The sequence below is a fragment of the Panthera pardus genome, unplaced genomic scaffold (genome assembly GCF_024362965.1).
Source record: "Panthera pardus isolate Hobbes unplaced genomic scaffold, ASM2436296v1 HiC_scaffold_17, whole genome shotgun sequence".
NCBI lineage: Eukaryota > Metazoa > Chordata > Mammalia > Carnivora > Felidae > Panthera > Panthera pardus.
In genome coordinates this window covers 145633994-145657998 of record NW_026526732.1, presented here as the reverse complement: position 1 = coordinate 145657998, position 24005 = coordinate 145633994, and the positions used below count along the sequence as shown (strand labels likewise).

The following is a 24005-nucleotide window of genomic DNA, read 5'->3' as shown; positions in this document are numbered from 1 at the left end:
TAGGTTATTAAATAATTTGTTTATTGTACTGCATTTATAAAGAAAACAGACAATGCACCTGATAGAAAGAATAAAAATGCATTTGGGGTTTTAACTGACAGCAATAGAAATCCTTTAGTAAGATCATGGCAATTTGACAGTATTATGATTAAGTTCAATAAAGGTACATGGGGTACTTGGAAGATCAATTTCTATAGCTGCCTCTTTCTACGGCTTCTAATTCATCTGGCTCCTTAAATGACAGGGGGAAAAGCCCTTATTTGGAGGGAAAACATGTCCAAGAAAGAAGTTATAGGTTCTCTCTTCTTAAAATTTCTTTTTACATCAATTGTTAAAATGGGGCCTTCTATTTGTGTTTTGGTTATTTTACTTTAATATCATCACCAGAATTCCTGTAATTCCACAATTGTTATTTTACAGTGTAGAAAAGAATTCAGTTCTAGTCTGCTATTGCTTTAGATGTATATACAGCTGAAAAGCCAAAGTGGATTAGAAGTGCCGAAGGATTTTCCCTGCCGTTGTTGGATACAATCTATTTTCTTTATTCTTGATAGGTGCATAGACAGCCTCACTTAAAATTCTTTCTACAGGAACATGTCTGATTTCAGGACTACCCAATCAAGGATCCGATGAATGGCTGGCCATCGGTACTCAGGGTTCTAGGTTTATGAGTTAAATGGATTGCATAATTGCACCATGTTTTCCTTTGCTGTTGTTGGTGGAAAAATGGCAGAATCTGGACTCCAATTTCCTGTATAGAGGGTCAGCTACCTGAAAGTCTCATCAGCAGCTTTGCTAGGAGAGCCTCAAGTTGCACTTCCTTGGCTTTCTGTAAATCACTCCTGGAGCCGTCTCCGCAGAATGCTGTAGTCCTCAAGGCCCACTTGGTCTGTGCTGAACAAGTGGCTGTGACCCCAAGCCTGCCCCTCTTTTACTTTTCAATATGACCCGAGGAATATATGATGTCTAGGGCAAGTCTAAGAGACGCCCATTCTAAAGTAAGATTCACAGAGCCTTTTCTCATTTAAAAAAAAAAAAGAAAAAAAAAAAGCCTCAAGTACATCTCAATTATCCCAAAATTGCAGTTAAAAACTTACATTATACAAAGAAATAGCAGCAGAGAATGGCTAATCTTAAAACAACCAAAAACAAAAAACAAAAATAAAAACAAAACAAAACACCCCCTCCAAAACAAAACAAAAAAACCCCACCCCAAAAAGTGCCATCCCACCCTTCCCCTTGGTTCTTCTATACTGGGATTTCACTTAAGACCTGAAGCCTCTCAGAAAATGAGAAAGGCTAAGCCACAGAGGGAAACTGCTTCAAGGCTAAATTTGGACAAGATGAAGAAAAAGCTGTGAATACAAGTAGGGGACTGATTGGAAAAGAATCAGGAATTCTAGGGCATTTTCTTCTTAGAGGGGAAATCTCTGATACCCAGATCTCCTTTCTAGAGTCATCCTGAATTCTTTAGTTAGTTATGGGGCAATAAACTCAAGTGCAGTGAGTAAAGTGCCAGCCAGGGGTTAAAACAATGAAAAACAAAACAGCCAAATGAACGAACTCTGCTGTTAGGGTAACAGAAGACACACAGGAAAGGACTGTTTTGCAAAACAGCTGTGGTTCTGCAGAAATTACAAATCAATGGTTCTGCTTCTGTTTTCATCAAAAATCACACCAAAGATTCAAGGATCTTAGAGTTATTAAAGGATGAAAGGAATTTGATAGTGCTTTGAACAGTGATAAAATGGTACCCAAATTTGGAGCTTATACAGCTCCTTTAAAAAGATAGCCTGAAAGTCGCAGGAAAAAATGTGAACATAGAGAGCAACAGAAACAGTCCAGGTAGATGATGCAGCCTGGATACAGCAAGTTTAAGGTCTCTGCTGTACACAGAAGTAACACCCTTTCCCCTTCTCATCCTTATGCTGGCACTAGGATACGCACTAGAAAATTTGACTCTTAGAGTCAGTGAATAAAAGGATGAGCTCATACATCTTCATAGTTTTTAAAAAGGATGTGTATAATTTAAAGGGTGTTCTAATGGAAAGACAAGGGTACAGGGTGAGAGGCTGTTTCACATTTTAGTCTATTCATCTTTGGCAGAGCCCAATCAAGGCCAAATTCACCTAGGATGCCCAATGGCTGTGGGGGATCTCCACAGGGTCAAGTAAGCAAACCCAAATGAACAGATTGATTTAAAAAAAGAAAACAAGAAAACAAAAAACAAAAAAACAAAACAAAAAAACCCCTTAGGAAACCCTTGAAGGAAGAGCTTCACCCTGAAAAGGGAAGAGGGAAATGCTTGTTGGGGAGGGGTGACGGTCAGCATGTGATCTCTGCTGCGCTGTTAGGCTGGGGCTTAGGAGTTGAGCCAAGGGTGCCGGAGACAATCGGCAGCAGTGGCTCTCTTCTCGGGTATCAGCTCCAACATGGGCAGTAAGAAATCCGTGAAGCCAGCTGCCTCTTCCTGAGACCACTCATACTTCTCCACTAGAACCTCAAAGAGGCCCCAGGGTTTCAGTTTCGTGATGTGTTTCAGGTCACCTATGATAAAGACAATACAAAAGAAACTGACTGACACTGACAAGTGACAAGAGCCTTTTGTGGATATCCAGGAACTAATCCGGGTGCTCTATAAAGAAATTTTGCCACCAGAATTGAATCTTTCTTCATTCAAATTTCTCACATTCTCCATTCTGAGGGCCTAAAAACTTAAGATAATTTGTTTGCTCCACCATTCCAGAATATTCTGTCCCAGTCAAATTGGGCAGGCCTAGCATGAACTAGGTATTCACTAAAATGAATATTAAATGCCTATATACGCAACATGGTGTCATATGGTGTTCAGAGGCAGTTTATTACCACATACCAAGAACAATTTGTTTGTACTGTTTTTTTTTTTTTTTTGACTTAACAGTCTAGTAAATATTGCTTCCAAATAAGGCAGTAAGAGCTAATACCACGCCAAACCTGTATAAAAGCAACAAGACTAAAACAACAAACCCCACACAGGTTTCAGATATAGCTACACTACACTTTGTAGTATTCTGGAATGTCATTCTAAATTTTGCTTCTTTGAAATGATAATTAAAAAAAAATAAGGTCAATTACAGTGCCTTATTAAGGTAAATGCTGCTTTAAAACTTCTACAACACTTATTTGAGGTCTCTTCTGTGGGCAGTGAGTGCCTGATTAATTACCTACTCGGTATATGCATGCCATTAACTGGTCTTTGTGCAAGGAGGAACTCTTATGAAGCACTTCAGTATTTTCCTGCCAAAATAGAAACATTAAATGTTTCTGAGGATGCTTGCTGTCAAGTGTTGAGAAAAATGATTTTCCTCAGCATTAGTGTAGAGGTTGTGAGGAAAAAGGGAATCATGGCAAAAAGGGAAAAAAAGGCCAGTCTTCCAATCCCTTCCATGTCAGGTGTTCAAATTTCAGCTTTCAAATTTTATTTGTATGCATAAGTACACATTTAAATATGCCAATGTATATTATCGAGTCAAAAAGTTGAAGTAAGAGTATTCTCTTGGTTTCCTTCACTCCTCAGTGATGACATAAACTTACAAAATTGTCAAGGGTAAAGTTAATTTGTAGAACTGATGGGCTTAAGTGACTATGTTGGGTGTCACTAGGCCACAAGACAGAGTGAGATGTAATCCTGCCCTTAGGAAGCTTGAAGTAAATGATTTGCCCTTTGAAAGAGGCAGTTCTTAGACCAAATGCTAGCAAAAATCTGCCCATTTTCCAGAAGTGCTATAATAGGAGTAATCAATGTGCCAGGTACTATATACAAAGTAACTTATTCAATATGAAGTAGACACTTATAATCTCCAGTTAGAAATCAGCAGACTGAGGTTGTGTAGCAGCTGGGATTTGAACCCAGATAGTCTGGTTCCAGTCTCTGCTCTTGACCACACTACTACAGCTCAGCAGTCAAGACAGGACCATTCTTCTATAGGTGCTGGGAATACATGTACCCAGCAGTACTTACCTCTTCATTTTTAAACACTTTGCCCCCTTAATGTCTGGGAACAAACACATTTATTTTACCTTTTTTGGTGAAAAATTCCTTGGAATATTTTCCTGCCACAATGAGCTTGCGAGGCACCTTCCCCAGAAGTTCTATGATCAATGCAATGTGATCTGTATGTTTCAAACATTTCAGGAAAGGGGAAAAAAAAGACATACATAACAGGAGTAACAAATGCAGTTCTAGACAATGGCAGAAAGAGTAGCATGCACACCTCTTTATGAAGCATTTCAGGGTTGCTTTCTGTCCTAAATAGGAAGAGGACTCTATCCACCTAATGGAGAGTCCAGAAAACCATAACAAAATCACGCACCCACTCCAGTGGGACTTGAGTGATAAGATAACTAAAAACAATCTTGGTGTGAATGCTCTGCTTCCTTAAGTTGTATACCTGGGGCCTAGATGAAAACTCATGTTAATAATACCACCTCTGCGATTGAAGAAGTCCTGTGAATATTTCCCACTGAGGGCAAAGCGTCTTGGAATTCTGCCTATCAGCTCTATAATGTGCGCAATGTGGTCTAAAATAGAAGGGTAAGAAGAACAGGATCAAGGACAAGCTGTAAAGGGTTTTTTTTTATGAATAGCTTTTTCAAGGACTAGCTCTTTAAGAGTAACTACAAATATAACCAAGGATATTCCAGGGGAGACTGGGAAGGTCGAGAATTATTTCAGGTGGTTGGTTACCTGATAGCAGCTAGCAAGTCCCACTCTGGAGTTTGGAGGCTTAACTAGATCTTTATTTCTATTTTGCCTATACATCTAGGTTCAGGTGGGTTTTTCAGATGAGGTGAAAAACTGTACCAATATTCTTTATACATTCTGGAACTGTTATTTATTTATGATACTGCCCTGGGCTTCACGTAATAATATCACTCTATTTAACAATGTTCATGACGATTAAGTTATCACATATGATTATTTGAGTTTTCACGACCACCCTGTACAACAGGCCAAAGATTAATACCCCATTGTAAAGATGAGAAAATAGAACCTCAGAGAGAATAAATGGCCTACTTGAAGGTACAGGGCTAAAAGGAGCTAGAACTCAAATGAAAACCCACATCTCATCATGTCTAGTTCAGAGCTATTTAAAATAAATCATATTTTAAGTACAAATTAGCGAAAAACATTTTACTTTTCATTTATTTTTTAAATTTTTTTAGTGTTTATCTTTGAGAGAGAGTGACAGAGTGTAAGTGGGGGAGAGGCAGAGAGAGAAGGAGACACAGAATCCGAAGCAGGCTCCAGGCTCTGAGCTGTCAGCACAGAGCCCGTTGTGGGGCTTGAACTCACAAACTGTGAGATCGTGACCTGAGCCAAAGTTGGATGCTTTTAACTGACTGAGCCACCCAGGTGCCCCGAAAAACATTTTAAAATACAGCTACTTGACTTCTGTAGGCCACGAAAAGATGTCCACATCACAGCAGTGCGTTGTAACTGTCACGGCATGAATATGGACTGTGAACACTGCCAGGGATGTGTCCAGTGTGTCCCCAGGTGAGCCTGGGACTGGCCAGCATCCATCCACGCTTACAGGCAGCTCTACTACCTTTTTTTATTCTGCAGGTAACTAAGAATACGAAGTACATTTTAAAAAGTGATGGCTGCTAGTCACAAAAGGACTTTAATCCTGTTAGAGAATCATGAAGATCAAAAGGAATTACTTAAAGATTTCTAATGTTACCTTAAAAGGGAATAATAATATGCCAGAGACATCAATATATCTGGGAATTTGTGAATGTCTCAGGTCCTATCTGTTTCTCATGTAAAGGACCCAGTGCTGTCATTTTAAGAGGGCTTTACATTCATGAATTCACTATAACCTTTTGGCAGTTTTGACTGAATTTATAGTTCGGTAACAAGGACTCAGCTGCTAAGAAATTTCTGCCTATTTTAGGCAAAACCTGCAAATAAATGTCTTTGTATAAACAGATTATAAATGAGACCACAGTTTATCTTCTGTAAACTTCCAAGTGAAGTATTGGTTCTTTTAATATTTTTCCTATACCAAGGAATTATTTTTCCCCTGAATGTGTTTTTACATTTAGTTCCAGCAACCTGTATCTGGTTTATCAATTGATCATAGGGCTGATATACCTGATAGGCAAAATTATCCAAGTATTATTCCAAGAGTTAGGGGCTGGAGAATATCATCAGAGAACATGCTTCTTAGGTTGGCCCCAGTCCTACCGTGACTTGTAACAAACTATGTATACACTGGCTGGAGGATAAGGGTTTGCTGTTTTCTGCTCTTATGGGCCTCTTAGGCAGTAGTTTAAAGTTTCACCTAAAGACTGTTAGTATTGACTGGTACCGGAGGAAATAAATTTGTATAGAAATACCTAGGATAGGTGGTTCTCCCTTATTCCTTACTTGGGACTTTTTATATATGTTTCAATCATCAAGTTTGGTAGCATAAGATCCTATACAATATAATTCCAGCTGCTCTGTGTGTTCTGTACCACACACTATTTACAGAGAGTGTACAAAAATAGAAAAAAAAAAATCAACTACCCTCCCAAACAAAGATAGTAGGGCATTTCTTTCTTTCTTTCCTTCCTTCCTTCCTTTCTCTTTCTTTCTCTCTCTCTCTCTCTCCCTCCCTCCCTCCTTTCTTTCTATTACATTTATTTATTTTTGAGAAACAGAGTGAGACAAAGCATAAGCAGGGTATGGGCAGAAAGAGAAGGAGACACAGAATCTGAAGCAGGCTCCAGGTTCTGAGCAAGCGGTCAGCACAGAGCCTGACACGGGGCTCGAACCCATGGACTGTGAGATCATGACCTGAGCCGCCGAAGTCGGACGCTCAACCTACTGAGCCACCCAGGCACCCCTATAGTAGGGCATTTCTAAAATGGTGTAAGTCTATAGTGCCAAACTTACAACCAGAAAAAAAAAAAAAAAGCAGCAAAGACTAGGGAAAATTAAGTGTGTACATAGACAGTAATTACAGTTATATTCTTACAAGGGCTGATGTATAGAAAACACATATATACTGTACCCACTAAAATAGGCATTTGGCTACGGGAACTGGCGCAACATTTTCCAAACAGTACTTATTAGGAATGTCAGGAGGTCCTACTAAAAATGCCTACTAATATCCCAAGGGACCACAGTGTGAGAAATAGAGCTTTCTTGGTTCCACAGAGCACAAAACTTGATTTCCCTAAGATGGAGGAAAGCACAGGGAGTGAAGGACATATTTTCCTTATTGGGAGGGTATATTGCTAGTGCTCTTTCAAAGTAATTCCCGTTAATCCTGAAAACAAAATCTGCCCAAACTGTTTAATCAAGAAGGTAAGATACCTCTTTAACAGTTCTTTCATTCACAATTATCTCATCTAAGTTATCTGGCCACCACCATGATTAAAAAAAAAAAAAAAAAAAAAAGTCACATGTGGGGATTAAGCTTAGGAATTCCCTGAGCTTGCACAGATGGGTTAATAAGGCATAAGGAAATAGAAAGCTACAGGATGAACGCATCCAAGATTAGGTAAACAGGGCAAAGGCCCCCAGTAGAGGACAAAATACTGGAATAGAAAAGCCTCAGGATGAAAGTATCAAAAATGAGGTAAACAAGATTAGGTATTCAGGGCAGAAACACCCCCCCAACTTAGTACAATAGCAAAAAGCTGCTTTCACAGGGAAGAAGGACCAAAATAGGTAAATAGGGCTATAGACCCCAGTAGGGCCTAGAGTGGAGCCCAGAGTGGAGCCCAGAGTGCCCAGAGTGGAGCTAATTAGCAAAAGAAAGGTGCCTTGCTGACCCTTGAGGGTGCAGGCTCTGTCTTGTCCCCTAGGCCAGTTTAGGTAAACAGAGGTGGTGCCTCAGGCCTGCTGTAAACAAACTCCCTCCCAGCTTTGTTTTGTATTGACCCAAACCCCTAACACCGCCTATCTTCAAAACTCTTCATTCCCCCGTCTATGAGTTAATGTTCATGGTTTCACGGTCTCTTTTACACATCTGCCACGCTTGTAAGCCTTCTGATCCTAATAAAAATGGAGCAAGGACCCTTACTCAGGGCTCTTGTCAACTCCTGAACATTAGCCTCTCTTGCATTTTAATCCTGCATCCCACTCTCTTGCTGGACAAGAGAGAACTCCAGACCCAGTCTACGACAATCACACATTTAGTTGTCTGCTTTTACAGCCTCTCAGATGGAGCAGCTCACAGCTTGGGCCTTTCCCACCGGCTATCACAAAATGTAAGCCAATAATATTTTGTTTTAAAATGGAACTCTAGGGGCGCCTGGGTGGCGCAGTCGGTTAAGCGTCCGACTTCAGCCAGGTCACGATCTCGCGGTCCGTGAGTTCGAGCCCCGCGTCAGGCTCTGGGCTGATGGCTCGGAGCCTGGAGCCTGTTTCCGATTCTGTGTCTCCCTCTCTCTCTGCCCCTCCCCCGTTCATGCTCTGTCTCTCTCTGTCCCCCCCCAAAAAAATAAATAAAAAACGTTGGAAAAAAAAAAAAATTAAAAATAAATAAATAAATAAATAAAATGGAACTCTAAATGTTAATATCATTTAAAAAGAAAAAAAGTATGGCTTTAATTTTTAGAAAAAGAGAATGCTCAATATTGTAGAATGTATACAAACAGGATATAGTCTCTGCATTCACAAACACCATTCAAATCGTATGTTTGCCTATAAAATTACTGACTTCCAAATAAAGTTGCAGGCATAAGTGAGCAAGCTGACGAACAGGTAATTCAAATGGGGTAAAGAATGAATCACTGATTTATAGAGAAAGGAAAATAACTAGATGTTTTAGAAGAAATTACCCAGTAAATACAATTTTTAGTTTGACCATGTGTAGCCTTTTCTCTTAATCCTCACAGAGTTCTTTAATAGCTACTATAAAATATTGAGTATACCTAATACTTAATATAAAACATCTTATATTTCTATCTTTTCTGGGATTTATATATTCTTAGCATACTAAAAAGACTAAGCTCTTCAGTACTACAAACCACACGGCCACACAAGTGTAACTACCATGCACAGACATCCTCAGTTAAGAGGACTCACCTTCATCCCGAGTGTACTCTTCCCCTGAATGCGGTTCAAACAAATAGTCGCCTGTGGCCAGTTCAAACGCCTAAGAAAAAGAGGACAATATATGAAAGCAACAACAACAGGAAGCCTTTAGGAAGCTTACTGCTTGCTATTTGGCTCAATATGAAGTAATTTTTTCCTTCTCTGGAAAAGCCACAGATGATCATTTAAAAAAAATATCTTAAAGATTATTCCTAAAGAGCTTTCCTTCCACACCTGTATCTTCGTAAAATGAAGCAGGAAAACAGCAATAACATCATCAACATATGGATTATCCCCTCCCCCCATCAGCAATTCAGCTCTCTTGAGTTTATCTTTTTGCTGAGTGGGGTACATTTGGATATTAAGGTGGTTCTAAGTTATTAAATTATTCACGAGAAGAGCAGCTCCTCTTATGTTGTAATTTCACATGGCTAGAAATTAAGATTCTGTACCCAGCGTCAAAACCAAAAAACTGAGACAGACACATCTCTACCTACGTATGACTATTATTTGGCAAAAAGTATAGTTTTTCAAAGTTTTGCTTTGGAACATACTCCCTAAAGTTTTAGATAGAACTTCCAATTCCTAGGTCTATAGAAAATCAGAAAAGGGTTGGGTGTAAATGTGGTCAAGAGCAATTCATGTTTTATGTGACTGGCACATTTAGCATTCACCACCGAGAAAAGAAAGACACGTCTTCTACAAGAAAAGCTCTTGTAAACAGTGTTCAAGAAGCGTGAAAAAGTAATTTCCTTTAGAATATGTGCCAAGCAGTACGGAAAGACAGCATCTGAGTGACGTTAATCTTTCACTGAATAAAAAGATGGATTAAAAGCAAGTAGTACAACTGCAGTTGTATAAAGAACCTAACTGGCATAAAAGTACAGTTGTAAGTCATTAGTCACGGGTCAATTTTGATCGAGTCGATGGTACTAAGTGGCCCAGACAATTACAGGAACCACGGGGTGGATTCCGGAGCACACTCTCTAACTCGGGCCCAGATGCAGGTCTCAGTGCTTGCCAGTGTCCGCTTCTGCAGTTTTCCCATGGGACAGCTTTTCTCAAGACATTACCTGAACTGTACTACCGCCCAGGCCACAAAACTAGAAGTTTCAGGACAGTCCCTAAAATGTCAGGGATGCTATGGCTTCTTACCAGGCATAGCTGGTTTTACATCCCAGCAGTTTATTTTGAAACTGAACCTGGTATGTGTTCTACCCCCACCCCCTTACTGTCCTGAGGTTTACAGTCCCAAAGTGGAAAAAAAAACCCCTGTTAATTCTTATTCATCAAAGTTTGTTACTATCTTCAGAAACCAGTACTTTTTCAAAGCCTCAGAGTGGGAGCTCAGTAAATATCCTGAAATTAACGTTCACAGAGGTAAAGAATATTTTCTAAGATTTTAGTATTTTCTAAATCTTTTCGTCTAGATACTTATAACTAGTTACCTAAAGCTCTCTGACAGAACTATTTTTTGGAACATAAGGTTGATGCTAGTAGTTACCATTTTGTAAGTAATAGCAAAAATCCCCCCACAAATCAAACCAAACCAAAAGATCACAGTACCAAAATTCGAAACTAGCGGAAGCTCTAGGTTACGGAACACTTCAGTTGAATACGCTTCCCTTTACAGATAAGAAAACTGTGACCCAAACTGACAAGCAAAAAAGCCCATCCTAGAATGTAGGGGCTCCTAATTCCCACTCCTGCCCTTGTCTCACGCTGACCAAAGAGCCTGCTCTGTGACAGTCAGGGTCACGCGGCCGTACATAGGCAACATCAGTTATGCAATCCAGTGAGCTGGCACATCCTGACAATGGAGTATCATTTAGTGTTGAAAAAGAAATGAGCCATCAAGTCGTGAAAAGACAAAGGAGAACCTTAAATATTTGAATATTATGAAGTGAAAGAAGCCAATCTGAAAAGTTTACATTTTTTATGACTCCAACTATATGACTTTCTGAAAAAGGCAAAACTATGAAAACAATAAAAAGATTGGTGGTGGCCAGGGGCTGGGGCTGGAGGAAGAGGGAGGAACAGGCAGAGCACAGAGCAATCTTAGGGCAGTGGAACCGTTCTGCAGGATACTCTTGTGGTAGATATAGGTCACTGTACATTTGTCAAAATCCACAGAACGGAGGATTTAAAAACATCTATTCTTTATCAACTCTTAAATGGTCTTCACAGAACATTCCCTTTTCATAACTGCCCTTCTAACTCGGTAGTCTCAATCACGAATGTGGCAGGCAAACTCTCTCTCAGAGAGGGTCCAATCTTTCTATTAATTGTATCAGATGCAGGATGATCCATCGCTTTCAGGCACTTCTGATATTCCAGGATTTGTTTTTACTTTCTGGTTATGGCTAAACGTAAGGCAACATTTCTAGGTCTATTAGCAAAATGAGAGAAATTTGGGGGAACAAGTGGGGCTCAACTTGTCACAATATTGTCATATCAGGTAAGTGCTTTCCTTCCCTTGGTCAAGAAATTTCCTGCATGTAAGCTGGTCCACTTAACAGGAGGCAAGGTTAATTCCCCTTTTATTTTTTTGCCTTAGTATTAATGTACTAAATAGCACGCAGGACCTACTGGCCTAAACAGTTAACCTCCTACTAAGAACCACATCATAATAAATCATACGTCATCTATAAACTAGCTATATTTTGTAAACGGTGGCATCTCTAGCACGTATTTTCTCTAGCAAATCAAATTCTTCCAAATATAAAACTTTAAAAGAAGTTAGATTTTATTCCAATGTTCTTCCATCTGGTGCACAGTACCAAACCTTACATTTCAGGCAGTCAGCCATCTTAAAAGACCCCTGATACACCCTACCTAACAGAATGATTTACAAGGTCATGCCATATTAACAACACAGTTTTAACTCTATTATCTCTGGAAGACATAGTTTTTCAGGAATGTGCGTATCAAGAAATCTATGATCTTCTAGTCTGTAGTTTCTCAAGTTTTTCCCAGAGTTGACTGTGAATATTGTTAATTGAAATGACAGTTTAACAGGTTTCTGGTTTAGTTTCCTCATTTGATGGTCCACAAATATGTACTAAGTACTGCTTATATAATAAAGAATCTATTTGGTCTTTGTTTCTGTTTCCTGACAGGAAGCCTCTAAACGCTTGGCATTTCCAAGTGATGAGTACTTAATGGCACCCCCCCTACACAGTTAAGACCGGGGGGCTGGATATGCCTCCTAATTGCACAAGATCCAACTGTGTGAGAACTGGGGCTTTGAGCCAGCATTATCCTAACCTCCAGGGAAGGAATGGGGGCTGGAGATGGAGTTCATTCAATCGATCATGACTAAGTAATGAAATCTTAGTAAAAAAAACTGGGCACCTGAAGCTGTGTGAACTTCCCTAGGTGGTGGTACACACTGATATGCTGGGAAAGTGACACGTCCCAACGACACAGAAGCTTCACCTTTGGTACCTTCTTAGGCCTCACCCTATGCATGCTTTGATTTGACTGGTCCTGATTTGTAGCCTTTATGACAAAACTGTAATAGCAGTTTTAACACTTTCCTAAATTCTGGGAGTCATTCTAACAAGTTACTGAATCTGAAAGGATAATGGAACCTCCCAATTTGTAGCCGGTAGGTCAGAAAAGCAGGTGGCTTGTGGACTCCAGAGTCTGCAGCTGGAGTCTGAAATGAAGGCAGTCTCGTGGGAAATTATGCCCTTACTCTACAAAGTCTGCCAGAATTCTGGGTAGTTACCACCACAACTGCACTGTAAGCACCCACTCATAAGGGGCCAGGCCCGGAAGCACACAATTAGCTATACGTAACAGCCACGATTCCTGTCAGCATGGCACTCACAACTTCGTAGAAGAGAAACAAGAAACACAATTACAAATGAAAGAGTATACTCTATTTCAGGAAACAAGAGAACATGTTCTAACATAGGCTATTTGTGGGAAACCATTTAGTATCAACTAAATCTGACCTCTTGAGTACTTTGCCAGGGACAAAGTAGCCATTTAAGAATCTTAGAATGATTGGGCTTCACATCTTGTGGGGTGTAAAGATGTCTGAGGAACTGTCAAACTGTACAGAATGAAGTAGTTTCCAGGGGTTTCCCTGATCTGAAAACAGATGAGAGCTGAAAGGGCAAGGGTACCTGTAACCTCCTCATCAAAAACAGTACCACCTTAGCAGTTGTTTCTAACAGCCCCTAACCCCCAGCAGCAGTAAGAAACATTTGGTGCCTTCAGCGCAACAGCAGTTTGGCAGAACCAAATGGAATGCCAGATGTTTTTAATTAGCTTTTGAATTCCTACCTATCCAGACAGAAAATTTAGACTGCCAGTGATGTCACAAAAAGTTTTATTTTCTTGTTTGTAAAATTCACTAGTCTACTGAAAATCAGCAAACAGAGCAAGGCACAGAGCTACCGCATAACGTTAACGTAACGTAACGTAACGCAACGTAACATCTATCACATACCACATAACAGAGCTACCACATAACAAGGTCAAGGGGAAAAAACATTACCATGCATGCCGTGCTCCAAATGTCTGCAGGGGTATTATAGCCAGATCCTATCAGAACTTCCAACGAGCGATACTGCCTTGTTTGAATATCTTCAGTGAAATGCTTGTGCTGAGTAAATGAAGAAACAGTATTTTAAAATTCAGTTACTCTAAAAAGTAACACGTCACAATTACTTAATGGAGATGTAAATAAATTCTCTGAAGTTTTCCCTCAAACCAGTTTTCATTTACCTAGTTTAAGATACCATTTTTAAAAATTAGTTAATTTATTTTTAAGAGAGAGAGAGAGAGAGAGAGAGCGCACAAGCAGAGGAGGGGCAGAGAGAGAGGTAGACAGAGAATCCCAAGCAGGCTCCATGCTGTCAGTGCAGAGTCTGACGTGGGGCTAGAACTCAGGAACCTCTGAGATCATGACCTGAGCCAATATCAAGAGTCAGACTCTTAACCAACTAAGCCACCAGGAGCACCAAGTTTCTTAAGGTTATCATTTTGATGCTATTACTTCCAAACAGTACCTTGGTTTAACACACCATCCACATCAAATTATTTTTGCAAACATGGAGTCTAACCTTAATATAGATGCACGGATGGCAGAATAACAATGGCTTTTTAAGAAATGGAAAACTACTACCCCCAACAAAAATTAAGTTGTTCATTTGTCTAAAGTTAATAAGTACTTGAACAAATAAATGACACCAATACAGGGTCAATTCAAACCTTCCTTGCCATGCGCTCATTATGAAGAAATAAGACATTAGGCTTCAATTTTCAAGAATCTTATAAGCACCATCTATAAAGAACTCTTGCCCTCAATTCTCCTCTGTCCCCCTCACTCCTCTACAAAACCCAAACATGATTCTTGGGGAAACAGGGACCATGGCAAGCACTATGAGAATGCAATCAGCAAAACAACTGGAGTTTCTTTAACACATTAAATCGTATAGGAAGGGAAAACCTCTGAAGTAAAAGCAATTTAAGAGACATAGTACTCAATTTTGTATCCATGGATTTTATTTGGATCCTGTTACAAACAAAACGAAAAGGATGTTCCCAAGGTAACTAGCAAAACTGACGGAATAGAATCATCTTTTGGAAAGCTGTATTTATGAAAGAACATAAGATACCTGGGATATAGTTCGAAATAATCTCGAGTGGGTGGCAGAGTGGGTATATAGATGAAAGAGGACTGGCAATGACTTGATAGCTGCTGGGTGATATTAGCGTCATGACACCGGATTTCACTGTTCTATTCTCTCTACTTTGGTGTAGGTGTGAAGTTGGCCGTAATAAAAAATATTGCAGGAAGCAGCGGCTTAGAATGATTCGTACACACAAAACAAAATTCAGGTAATATTAAAACATGAAACAACAAAGTGTGGAAGACGATTCTCCAATCCTACTGCAACTCAAAAACGAGGAAGGGCACTTGTGAAGAGGAGAAATTAGGCAGATGAAGTTTCAGACAGAAAACCAGTATTGACTAGAGCTCCAAAGGGACTAAGATTGACCAAAAGACCAAAAGACCTGCACTCCGGGTAGAGACAGCATCACCAATAAAGGCACAGAAAGACATCTGCTGAAGCCAACGGCTAATTTGCTAGGTTAGAGTTTGGATTTCATCTGGCACCACTGAGTGTTAGCGCACAAGAGAGTAAGAAGACTGTAAGAAGACTGACAGGACATCTAAGGACAGCATTGCTTCTGGTTGGTGGCCAGATTTAGGCTTAGTAATGAAAATCACTGGTTGTGGAAATAGGAGAGGGAAAAGTAAACCCAAGGATGGCCACAGAAAGAATAAGCAGAACTCAAAAATTCAGTGGCTATGTGTGAGAGACAGTAAGGAAGAGCCAAAAGGAACTTATTAGTGGCAGAGGGACAGCTGTCTGCTGACGAAAACAAGGTGGAGAGACTTTGGGAAGTGGTTTTAGAAGAAGACAATGGGTTCAGAGACGGAGTCTGAAGTGGGATGTACTGCAGGCAACTGCGATGCTGTAATTTATAAGACACATTTATATTTGGTCATTCATGTGTACTGGTGATTCAAAATGTATTTCTCATATACATTTGGTCTTCCTCCACTCTTCTCAGCTCACAACTCCCCAAATTCTTGGAATTCCCTGAGCAGTAAGAGTAATAGCATATTTGTTATATATGGTCTCTTGTCCTCAGTTCCAGAAAACCCTTCAGAGCTGTAGAGGTAAAATGGGTGTCTTATTATTCATAAGAAGCCCCTTTCCACTGCAATTGAGTTTATGTTAATGAGCTGACTTTTGGAGAGCACCTAAGGATGGGGGCTGGTTGCTAGAGGAACTGACCATGAATAGAGGGAATCCTACCCTCTGATTTCTGGGGAGGGGAGAGGGGCTAGAGACTGAACAATCACCGATGGTCAATGAATCACGTCTATGTAATGAAGCTTCCTCCAAAAGGAGGGGTGGGTTTGGGTAGATTCCACTCTGGGGAACCAGAATGCTTCCATATGTACTGGGGCAGGCCCCAAGCTGAGGACACAAGCATCTATGCATCTCTTTTCCTCTGGTTGTTATATCCTTTGTAATAAACCGGTAATGTAGTGAAGTAAATGTTTTTTCTGAGCTCTGTCAGCCATTCTAGCACGTCAGTCAAACCCAAGGAGGGGGCTGAGGGAACCTCTCACCTATAGCCAGTTGGTCAGAAGTACAGGTAACAACCAGGACTTGTGACCGGCATCCTGACTTGGAGGGGCTGGTTAAGCTTCCAATTTGTAGCCGGTTGGTCAGAAGCACAGGTAACTTGGGCTTGCAAGTGGCATCTGAAGTGGAAGGAGGTCTTGTGGGACTGAGCGCTTTACCTGTGGAATCTCATTGATCTCCTGGTAGTGTCAGAATTGAGTTGAATTCTCAGCCTGGTGCCCCAAGAATTGCTTGGTATGGGAAAGCCTTTACACACACACGCATTTTAGGATTGGGTCCAGTGAGACATTTAGAAAAATGGACATGCTGCTCAAGGGACTTGTCTTTTACTCCTTGTGCCTCATTAGTGCCTTAAAAAGATGGTGTAAATGATAAATGAGGTCAAGAATCAAGTGGATCAAATACAAACACATATCCACTCACTCCTAAAACTCCACTTAGTAGAGAATCCAGTGTTAATTTTTATTTATTTGTTAAAAAAATTCTCTTTAATGTTTACTTTTGAGAGAGACACACACACAGAGTGTGAGCAGGGGAGGGGCAGAGAGAGGGAGACACAGACTCCAAAGCAGGTTCCAGGCTTTGAGCTGTCGGCACAGAGCCTGACGCGGGGCTCGAACTCACAAACTGTGAGATCATGACCTGAGCCGAAGTCAGATGCCCAACTGACTGAGCCACCCAGGTGCCCCTCCAGTGTTAATTTTTAAAGCATAAACTGACAGAGAGAATGGCAAAGAAGTTAGAGCGATAAAACTTACAAGATGGAACAGATCATTGGTAAATGTCTTAGTGGATCCAAGAAAACAGAATAAGCCGCAGGTGAAAGCTGAGAAGCGCTGTGATGTATATCCCCTCAAGGCTCAGAGTTGGGCAGTATTAGGTGGGATTAAACCAGAAACACTGCTTTAAAACATCCTTTAAACAAATAGGGCTCCAGGGGTACCTGTGGTGGCTCAGTTGGTTAATCGTCCGACTTCGGCTCCGGTCATGATCTCGCAGTTCATGAGTTTGAGCCCCATAATGGGGCTCTGTGCTAACAGCTTGGAGCCTGGAGCCTGGAGCCTGTTTCACATTGTGTCTCCCTCTCTGTCTGCCCCTCCCCCGCTCACACACACACACACACACTCTCTCTCAAAAAACAAAACAAAAACATTAAAAAAAATTAAAAGAAACAGGGCTCCAGAGCACAGGGCATAGTGCAATCTAACAGCCCCTTCCCTGGCCAGACAGATCATTTGGAGGTTTTCTCTAAATGGGTAAAATGGGGTCTCTGGAAGATGCTCCACACAGTTGAGGAGAGAGTACCGTTCTGAAAACAAGGAAATTAAGTGATTGTGTAACTGCATGTTGAACCCCCCATTTTCCTGCAGAAAGAAGGCAACAGACAACACACAGGAAGAAGAAAATGTCAATAATAGGATAATAAACTATATCCTCTAACAGATAATCAGAGAACCAAGAACTCTTGAAAAGTAAAAATATAATAGGAGAAATGAGAAAAAATAAAGCTTATAATAACTAGTTGAGAAATCTCCCAGAAAATAAAGCAAAAAGAAAATGACAGAAAATAGGAGAGAAAGGTACGACACGACCTGCCTAGGAGGTCTAACATTTGAATAAGATTTCAGAGCTAGAGAAGAGAGACCAAGGAGAAGACAAGACAGACTGTAGACAGACAAAACCAAAGAACTAGAGTTTCAATATGAAAAGTACATACCAAGTTCTTAGTATAAAAACAGACCCAGCACAACAGTGTGAAATAACGACCCTACAGACTTTCACAGGGAAAAAGGTTTCACACAAGGGATCAAGAATTAGAATGGTGTTGGTCTTCAGCAGCAACTAGTCCTGGAACTAGAAGATAATGGAGCAAGACAAACATTCCAAGGGAAAATTATGTTTGACCTAAAACTTCACATGCAGCCAACTGACTGTGAAAGCAGGAGAGACACTAGCAAACATACAAGGTGTCCCCTCCCAGTTTCACACACCCTTTCTTAGGAAGCTACTGCAAGTTGCATGTACTCCCCAAACAAAACGAAACAAAACCCACAAACAAACAAAAACTAAAAACCAAAAAGATGGAGTAAACCAAGAAAGATCAGTGAGGGGTGCCTGGCTTGCTCAGTCAGTAGAGTATTAATCTCAAGGAGGTGAGTTTGAGCCCCACATTGTATATGGAACCTACTTAAAAAAAAGATCGGGGAGACAGAAAGAGAGTAATAATGATCTCCCGGATGATGGTGAAAGGAAATCCAAAAGACACTAATGCAGCAGGCCTACAAGGCAATCCAACAGGTGAACACAGAAGAAGTCTCCAGGTTCCAAGCCAGAGCTCTTCGGCAAGAAGTTGAAAGAGTGCCTGAGGTATCTGTATGCATTAAAGTATATGTATTTATACCACTGGGTGGAAGTGTGGGGCAATAAGTAGTGCAAAGATGACTAAGCAAATGAAACAGAGTGTTAGGCAGAAAGGGAAAAGGAATCAGTATAATTTATGCTTGATAGAATTAGAGTCCCAATAATGTAAACACGGAACAATTAACTAGCCAAAATCCTATCAAATCTGGAACATGGTGGGTGGTTGCAGTGGTGATACGTAAGTCCTATTTTCCAGAGGGAAGAAATAATGCCTAAAATTGAAAAAGAAAAAAATTGGGAGCAATACAGCCAAGTTATTTATTAGCGATATAAAGGTAAATACTGTCGCACAGGGAGAAAAATTTGGCAAAGGGAAGGGGCAGATTTTTGAATTAACATCTAAATTATATACATGCATAACTGACACGAATATTTTAGAAATCAAGCTATCTGAAAATCATATTGAATCTCTGCTCTGCTGCAGAGATCAGTAAGGTGTGAGATCTGAGCAGGACCCAGCAGGGCAAGACGCCTGTGTCTAGCTCACCGCTGCATCCTAGTAGCCAGCTCAGAGCACGTGTCAGTACCTTTGCTGAAAGAGTGAATGGATGAAAAGACTGCAAAGTCGTCTTAGCACAGAGACACTTTAACAAAAGAGAAAAGACATGCAAAAGAAAAAAGAATACCTGTGGTAGCAAAAGTGGCAGGAAAAATTGTATCAGAATAAAGAACAGTGTGCCAAATGGGTGAGACAATTATGGAGGAAGGTGTTCTAAACACAAAAGCACAGAAACTTGAATATAGTGTGGGCAGAAACTGACAAGCATTTGATGTTCGTACCATGTGATATTTGTGACACAGTCAATGTGGTTTTTACAATTCATTTACTGCAGTATTTATTGAGCACTTCCTATGTACCAGGTTCTGTTCTAAGTGCTATAGATACAGCAGTGAACAAATCTGTTGTGATGGGACATACGTTTAGGGAGAGGAATATTAAGCAAACAACTATATAGAATCAGACCATGCGTGAGAAGTGCTATGGAGAAAAAAAATTGAGTGGGGAGAGGCAGAAAGAGAAAATACATGAATTAATACAATGAAGGTGGTATGGGTTTGGAGAGTGGTGGTCTGCTAATTATGTTAGGTGTTCAGGGATAGATAGAGCTCCCTGATGACAACTGAATAGGAACTTGAAGAAAATGAGGGAGTGAGTTGTACATATGATCTTGGGAAGAGAATTCCAGGCAGAAGGAAGATAAGTGTTTTTGGCTTGGTGGTGTGTGGGACCTGGTAAAGACTTTGGCATTCATTTTGAGGGAAGTCACTGCAAGGTTCTGAAAAGAGCCTCCAGGGCTCACATTTAAAAGGATCGCTCTGATGGCTGTGTTGACAACAGTGTGTAGGGGGCACAGGCACGGAGAGCCAGGAGGCTACTGCAGCCATCCAGGTGAAGCCTTGGGGGCGTGGACCAGACAGAGGTATGTGGAGTAATTCTCATTCTGTGAAAAGCTTTTCCCCATTCTTACCGGTCAGTGCTAAGCTTGACTTCACTTTTTTCTCAAAGGTTATCATAATATTCTAGAAGTGATATCCTCCTAGAGTATGAACCATTGGGTACAGGATACCACAGGAAATTTGAAGTATTAAATAAATAAATAAATAAATAAATAAATCTATGAAAGTGGTTTCAACCACGCATAGTTTTTGCCTCAACAATCTTCAATGTTCCTATTTACACAGTATATGGCTCCAAGTACATGTCATTTATGCACAAAGCATTCTACTGTAGATTTTTATAAGCTATCCATTAAAATAATGCCCTCCCCCAAATTCTTAACTGGGTAAACAACTATATTAACATGACAGTATAGGGCTGCCTAGGTGGCTCAGTGATCTCACTTCAGCTCAGATCATGATCTCACAGTTTATAGGTTTGAGCCCTGAATCTGGCTCTGTGCTGACAGCAGAGCCTGCTTCAGATCCTGTCCCTCCTCTCTGCCCCTCCCCCACTTGTACATATGCACACACACGTGTGAGCTCTCTCCCTCAAAAATAAATAAAACCTTGGGGCGCCTGGGTGGCTCAGTCGGTTAAGCGTCCAACTTCGGCTCAGGTCATGATCTCGCGGTTTGTGAGTTCGAGCCCTGTGTCGGGCTCTGTGCTGACAGCTCAGAGCCTGGAGCCTGCTTCAGATTCTGTGTCTCACTCTCTCTCTGCCCCTTCCCTGCTCATGCTCTGTCTCTGTCTGTCTCAAAAATTAAAAAAAAAATTAAAAAAAAATTAAAAAAATAAAAATAAAACCTTAAAAAAAAAAAAAAAAACCCTTAAAAACAAACAAACAAAAAACCCAACATGACACTATATACACCAAAACCCCTTTAAGGGATGCCTGGGTGGCTCAGTCATTTAAGCATCTTACTCTGGCACAGGTCATGATCTCACGGTTTGTTAGTTCTTAGTTTGAGCCCCACATCATGTGAGCTCAAGTCCTGCTCTGGGCTCCATACTCTGTCTTTCCCCCTCTCTCTGTACCTCATGGGATTCTCTCTCCCTCCTTCCCTCTCAAAAGTAAATAAACTAATTAATTAATTAAAAATTTAAAAAAACAAAAACAAAAACACTCTTTAAAAAAGAGCCCCAACTTTGACTTAGCAATTTTATGTGTGGCACACAACCTAAGGACAACCACAAAAAGATTGAAGAGCGAAGATGCTCACCACAAAGAGCCATCAAAGATGTGTAGAAACTACAGTACATTAGGGAAAACTACACAACCAACTGAATTTGATGCAAATATCTGGTTAACAAAGAAAAGTGTCCAAAATATGTTAGGTGCATTCAAAGGTTACAATTAATAAGTTAGATACCAATTTTGAAAATAAGGGGGAAGTATGAACGTAAGGGTTGTGAGTCTGAAAGTGGGTGAAAATTCAGATAAAACAAGATTGGCCAGTAGTGAACATTACTGAATCGGGGTGACAGGTACCTGGAGTGGGAGTGGAGACTGTTTTATCATACCATTCTCTCCACTGTTGTAAATATATTTGAACTTTTTCCGTAATAAAAGGTTAAGAAAAAAGTGAAAAAATATGCACCAAAATGTTAACTGGCAACCTGGGTACAGAACTACAGATATTTTCTTCCTTAGCACAATTAAAGTCCAAATTCTCATTCACTCATAGTCACTAATCAAAATAGTCTAGTCAATGCTATTCAAAACATAGCATTAAGGAGGCACCTGGGTGGCTCAGTCGATTAAGAGTCCAACTTTGGCTCAGGTCATGATCTCACGGTTCGTGAATTCAAGCCCCATGTCAGGCTCTGGGCTGACAGCTGAGAGCTCAGAGCCTGAAGCCTGCTTTGGATTCTGTGTCTCCCTCTGTCTCTGCCCCTCTCCCGCTCATGCTCTGTTTTTCTCTCTCTCAAAAATAAACATTAAAAAAAAAATTCAAACAAACACCACACAGCACTAAGAGAAGTTTAACTTACCACCCAGCAGGCATTTCCAAGATCGGCAATTTTCACCTGGAGCTTTTCTGCATTTTTTGGCTCAAGGGGATTAACAAGAAAATTTCCAGCAGTGGATTTTCCTATAGACAACAGGCATCATCAGTAACACTGGTTAGTGAACACAGAAATACCCAAAGACTAATAAAACTCTCTGAAGTAATATACTCGGGCCCTTGACTGGCAACCTACACTCTAAATTTTCGAAGATAAAAAGAACAACATCCTCAGTTTATGGAATTAAAACCTACCTCTGCCTTCAGGGCAACAAAATGCTGTGCATCCACTACATTGACCAATACAGTTCAAAATTAGCTAAAAATTTACACACGGAAGGTAACCTGGTGCCTGCCATAAAGCTTTATGCATAAAAACAATGGTACTGTAAGTTTAGAAATTCATGAATATGCTATTCAGGGAAGGGTACTGGGGAAGTATGTCTGCACAGGTACCTTTGTTGTCCAATGGTCCATTTTGTTCTTGTTCTTGCTCATCTTCACAGGGTATCTCTGCCCGAATGCTTTCTTGAAGCTGGCTGATGTCCTGTTCACTGAATGACTGGTCTACATTTGGTGAAGACTGGCACATCATGGTATCTGACACCTCAGAGGTTATAGGTGTACAAGAGTCTGTTTCTTGAGATGTGCTGCTGTCTCCATTTTGGGAGCTTAGGAAACTAGGTTCCTGCTTCAAATTTTGGACATCACAGTCATTAGCATTATGTAGATCCTCTTTAAGCCTCAATGTTTCTTTATTATTGTTTTCAGTATAATTAACGATTTCAATTACTCCATTGCAATTAATCTCTGCTGCACCACCCTCTACACCACGTTCCATATGTGTCTGATCCTGGTTAATGGTACTTGACTCTTCTAAGGAACAAACAGACAAAAAGGATGTATGTGTATGTGTATGAGTGAAAGAACAAAAAAATTTCTCCATAAGATTAAAACGTTTTCTAGAACTTATACAGGGTGACATAAAAACATGACTGAACATCTAAAACCTATTTATGGAAGGACAAAGATCTTCTTATCCTTACTCAATTGCAAAATGAAGTCTATGTTGCATTTCCATAGAAAAGTCAGAAATTACATTTGAATATTACCTGCCTACCATTTATGAAAGTTCTGTACTCTTACTGTATAAGGACACCCCCAGAGATGTGTTTTATGCATGAAACCACTATATTATAGAACAATGATAAATTAATGTTAAAGTAAATTTTTGTGTATGCTCTATTTATACCAAGTTTTTCTTGGGTCATTTTATTAGGTGGGTTCTCTTTCAAGGGTCTTTCAACAGGACTCTCTGATTCTTCTTGCTTGTTTGGTCTTTTTTGCCCAGGGCCCGACTCTTTCTCCATTTCCTCAATTTCCTGCATTCGCTTCTCTAGTAATTCTGCCTGGCGCTTCTGCTTCTTCTTCAATTTCTTCTTCTTATTCTTTGACATTTTGTCAGCCTGGGCGGAGATTACAAACAGATAAAGCCTTCAGGTGGCTAATCCATTACCCCCAGTTGGAGATAACTGTTAACTTTAATATTTCCTAATTAAATTTCACTCTTTCCCTAACATAGCACTTAAGTTTCTCATTAACGTAAACAATGTGGATACTCTTATGAAACCAAATAAAAACAAAATTAACAATAAATCTTGGTCCTCTGATCAGTCTGTGGGGCTGGCTTACTCTCAGGCACACTCAAGTCCGTAGAAGCCTCACCAGTACAAACTTGTTAAAGATGCATGGGAATTTATTGGAAAAAATTATAGAAGCGCAGGAATATTTTCTTTGTTTTTCAAACTCTAAACAAACCGTGATCTCTAACAGAAAAATCCCTACCCACTGCCCACAGATCAGAATTAAACATAGAAACAC

The 24005-nt window shown here is 40.2% G+C and overlaps 1 protein-coding gene across 1 annotated transcript in view; it reads right to left on the bottom strand.

Moving 5' to 3' along the window:
- SRPK1 (SRSF protein kinase 1) overlaps positions 1-24005 on the bottom strand; it is an 81280-nt gene continuing 57275 nt past the window's right edge. The window contains 7 exon segments of the mRNA XM_053905091.1: positions 1-2547; positions 4060-4152; positions 9068-9137; positions 13587-13694; positions 22111-22211; positions 22581-23000; positions 23377-23590. Of these exon segments, the coding sequence (XP_053761066.1) occupies positions 2363-2547; positions 4060-4152; positions 9068-9137; positions 13587-13694; positions 22111-22211; positions 22581-23000; positions 23377-23590 (1191 nt within the window). The 3' untranslated portion in view covers positions 1-2362.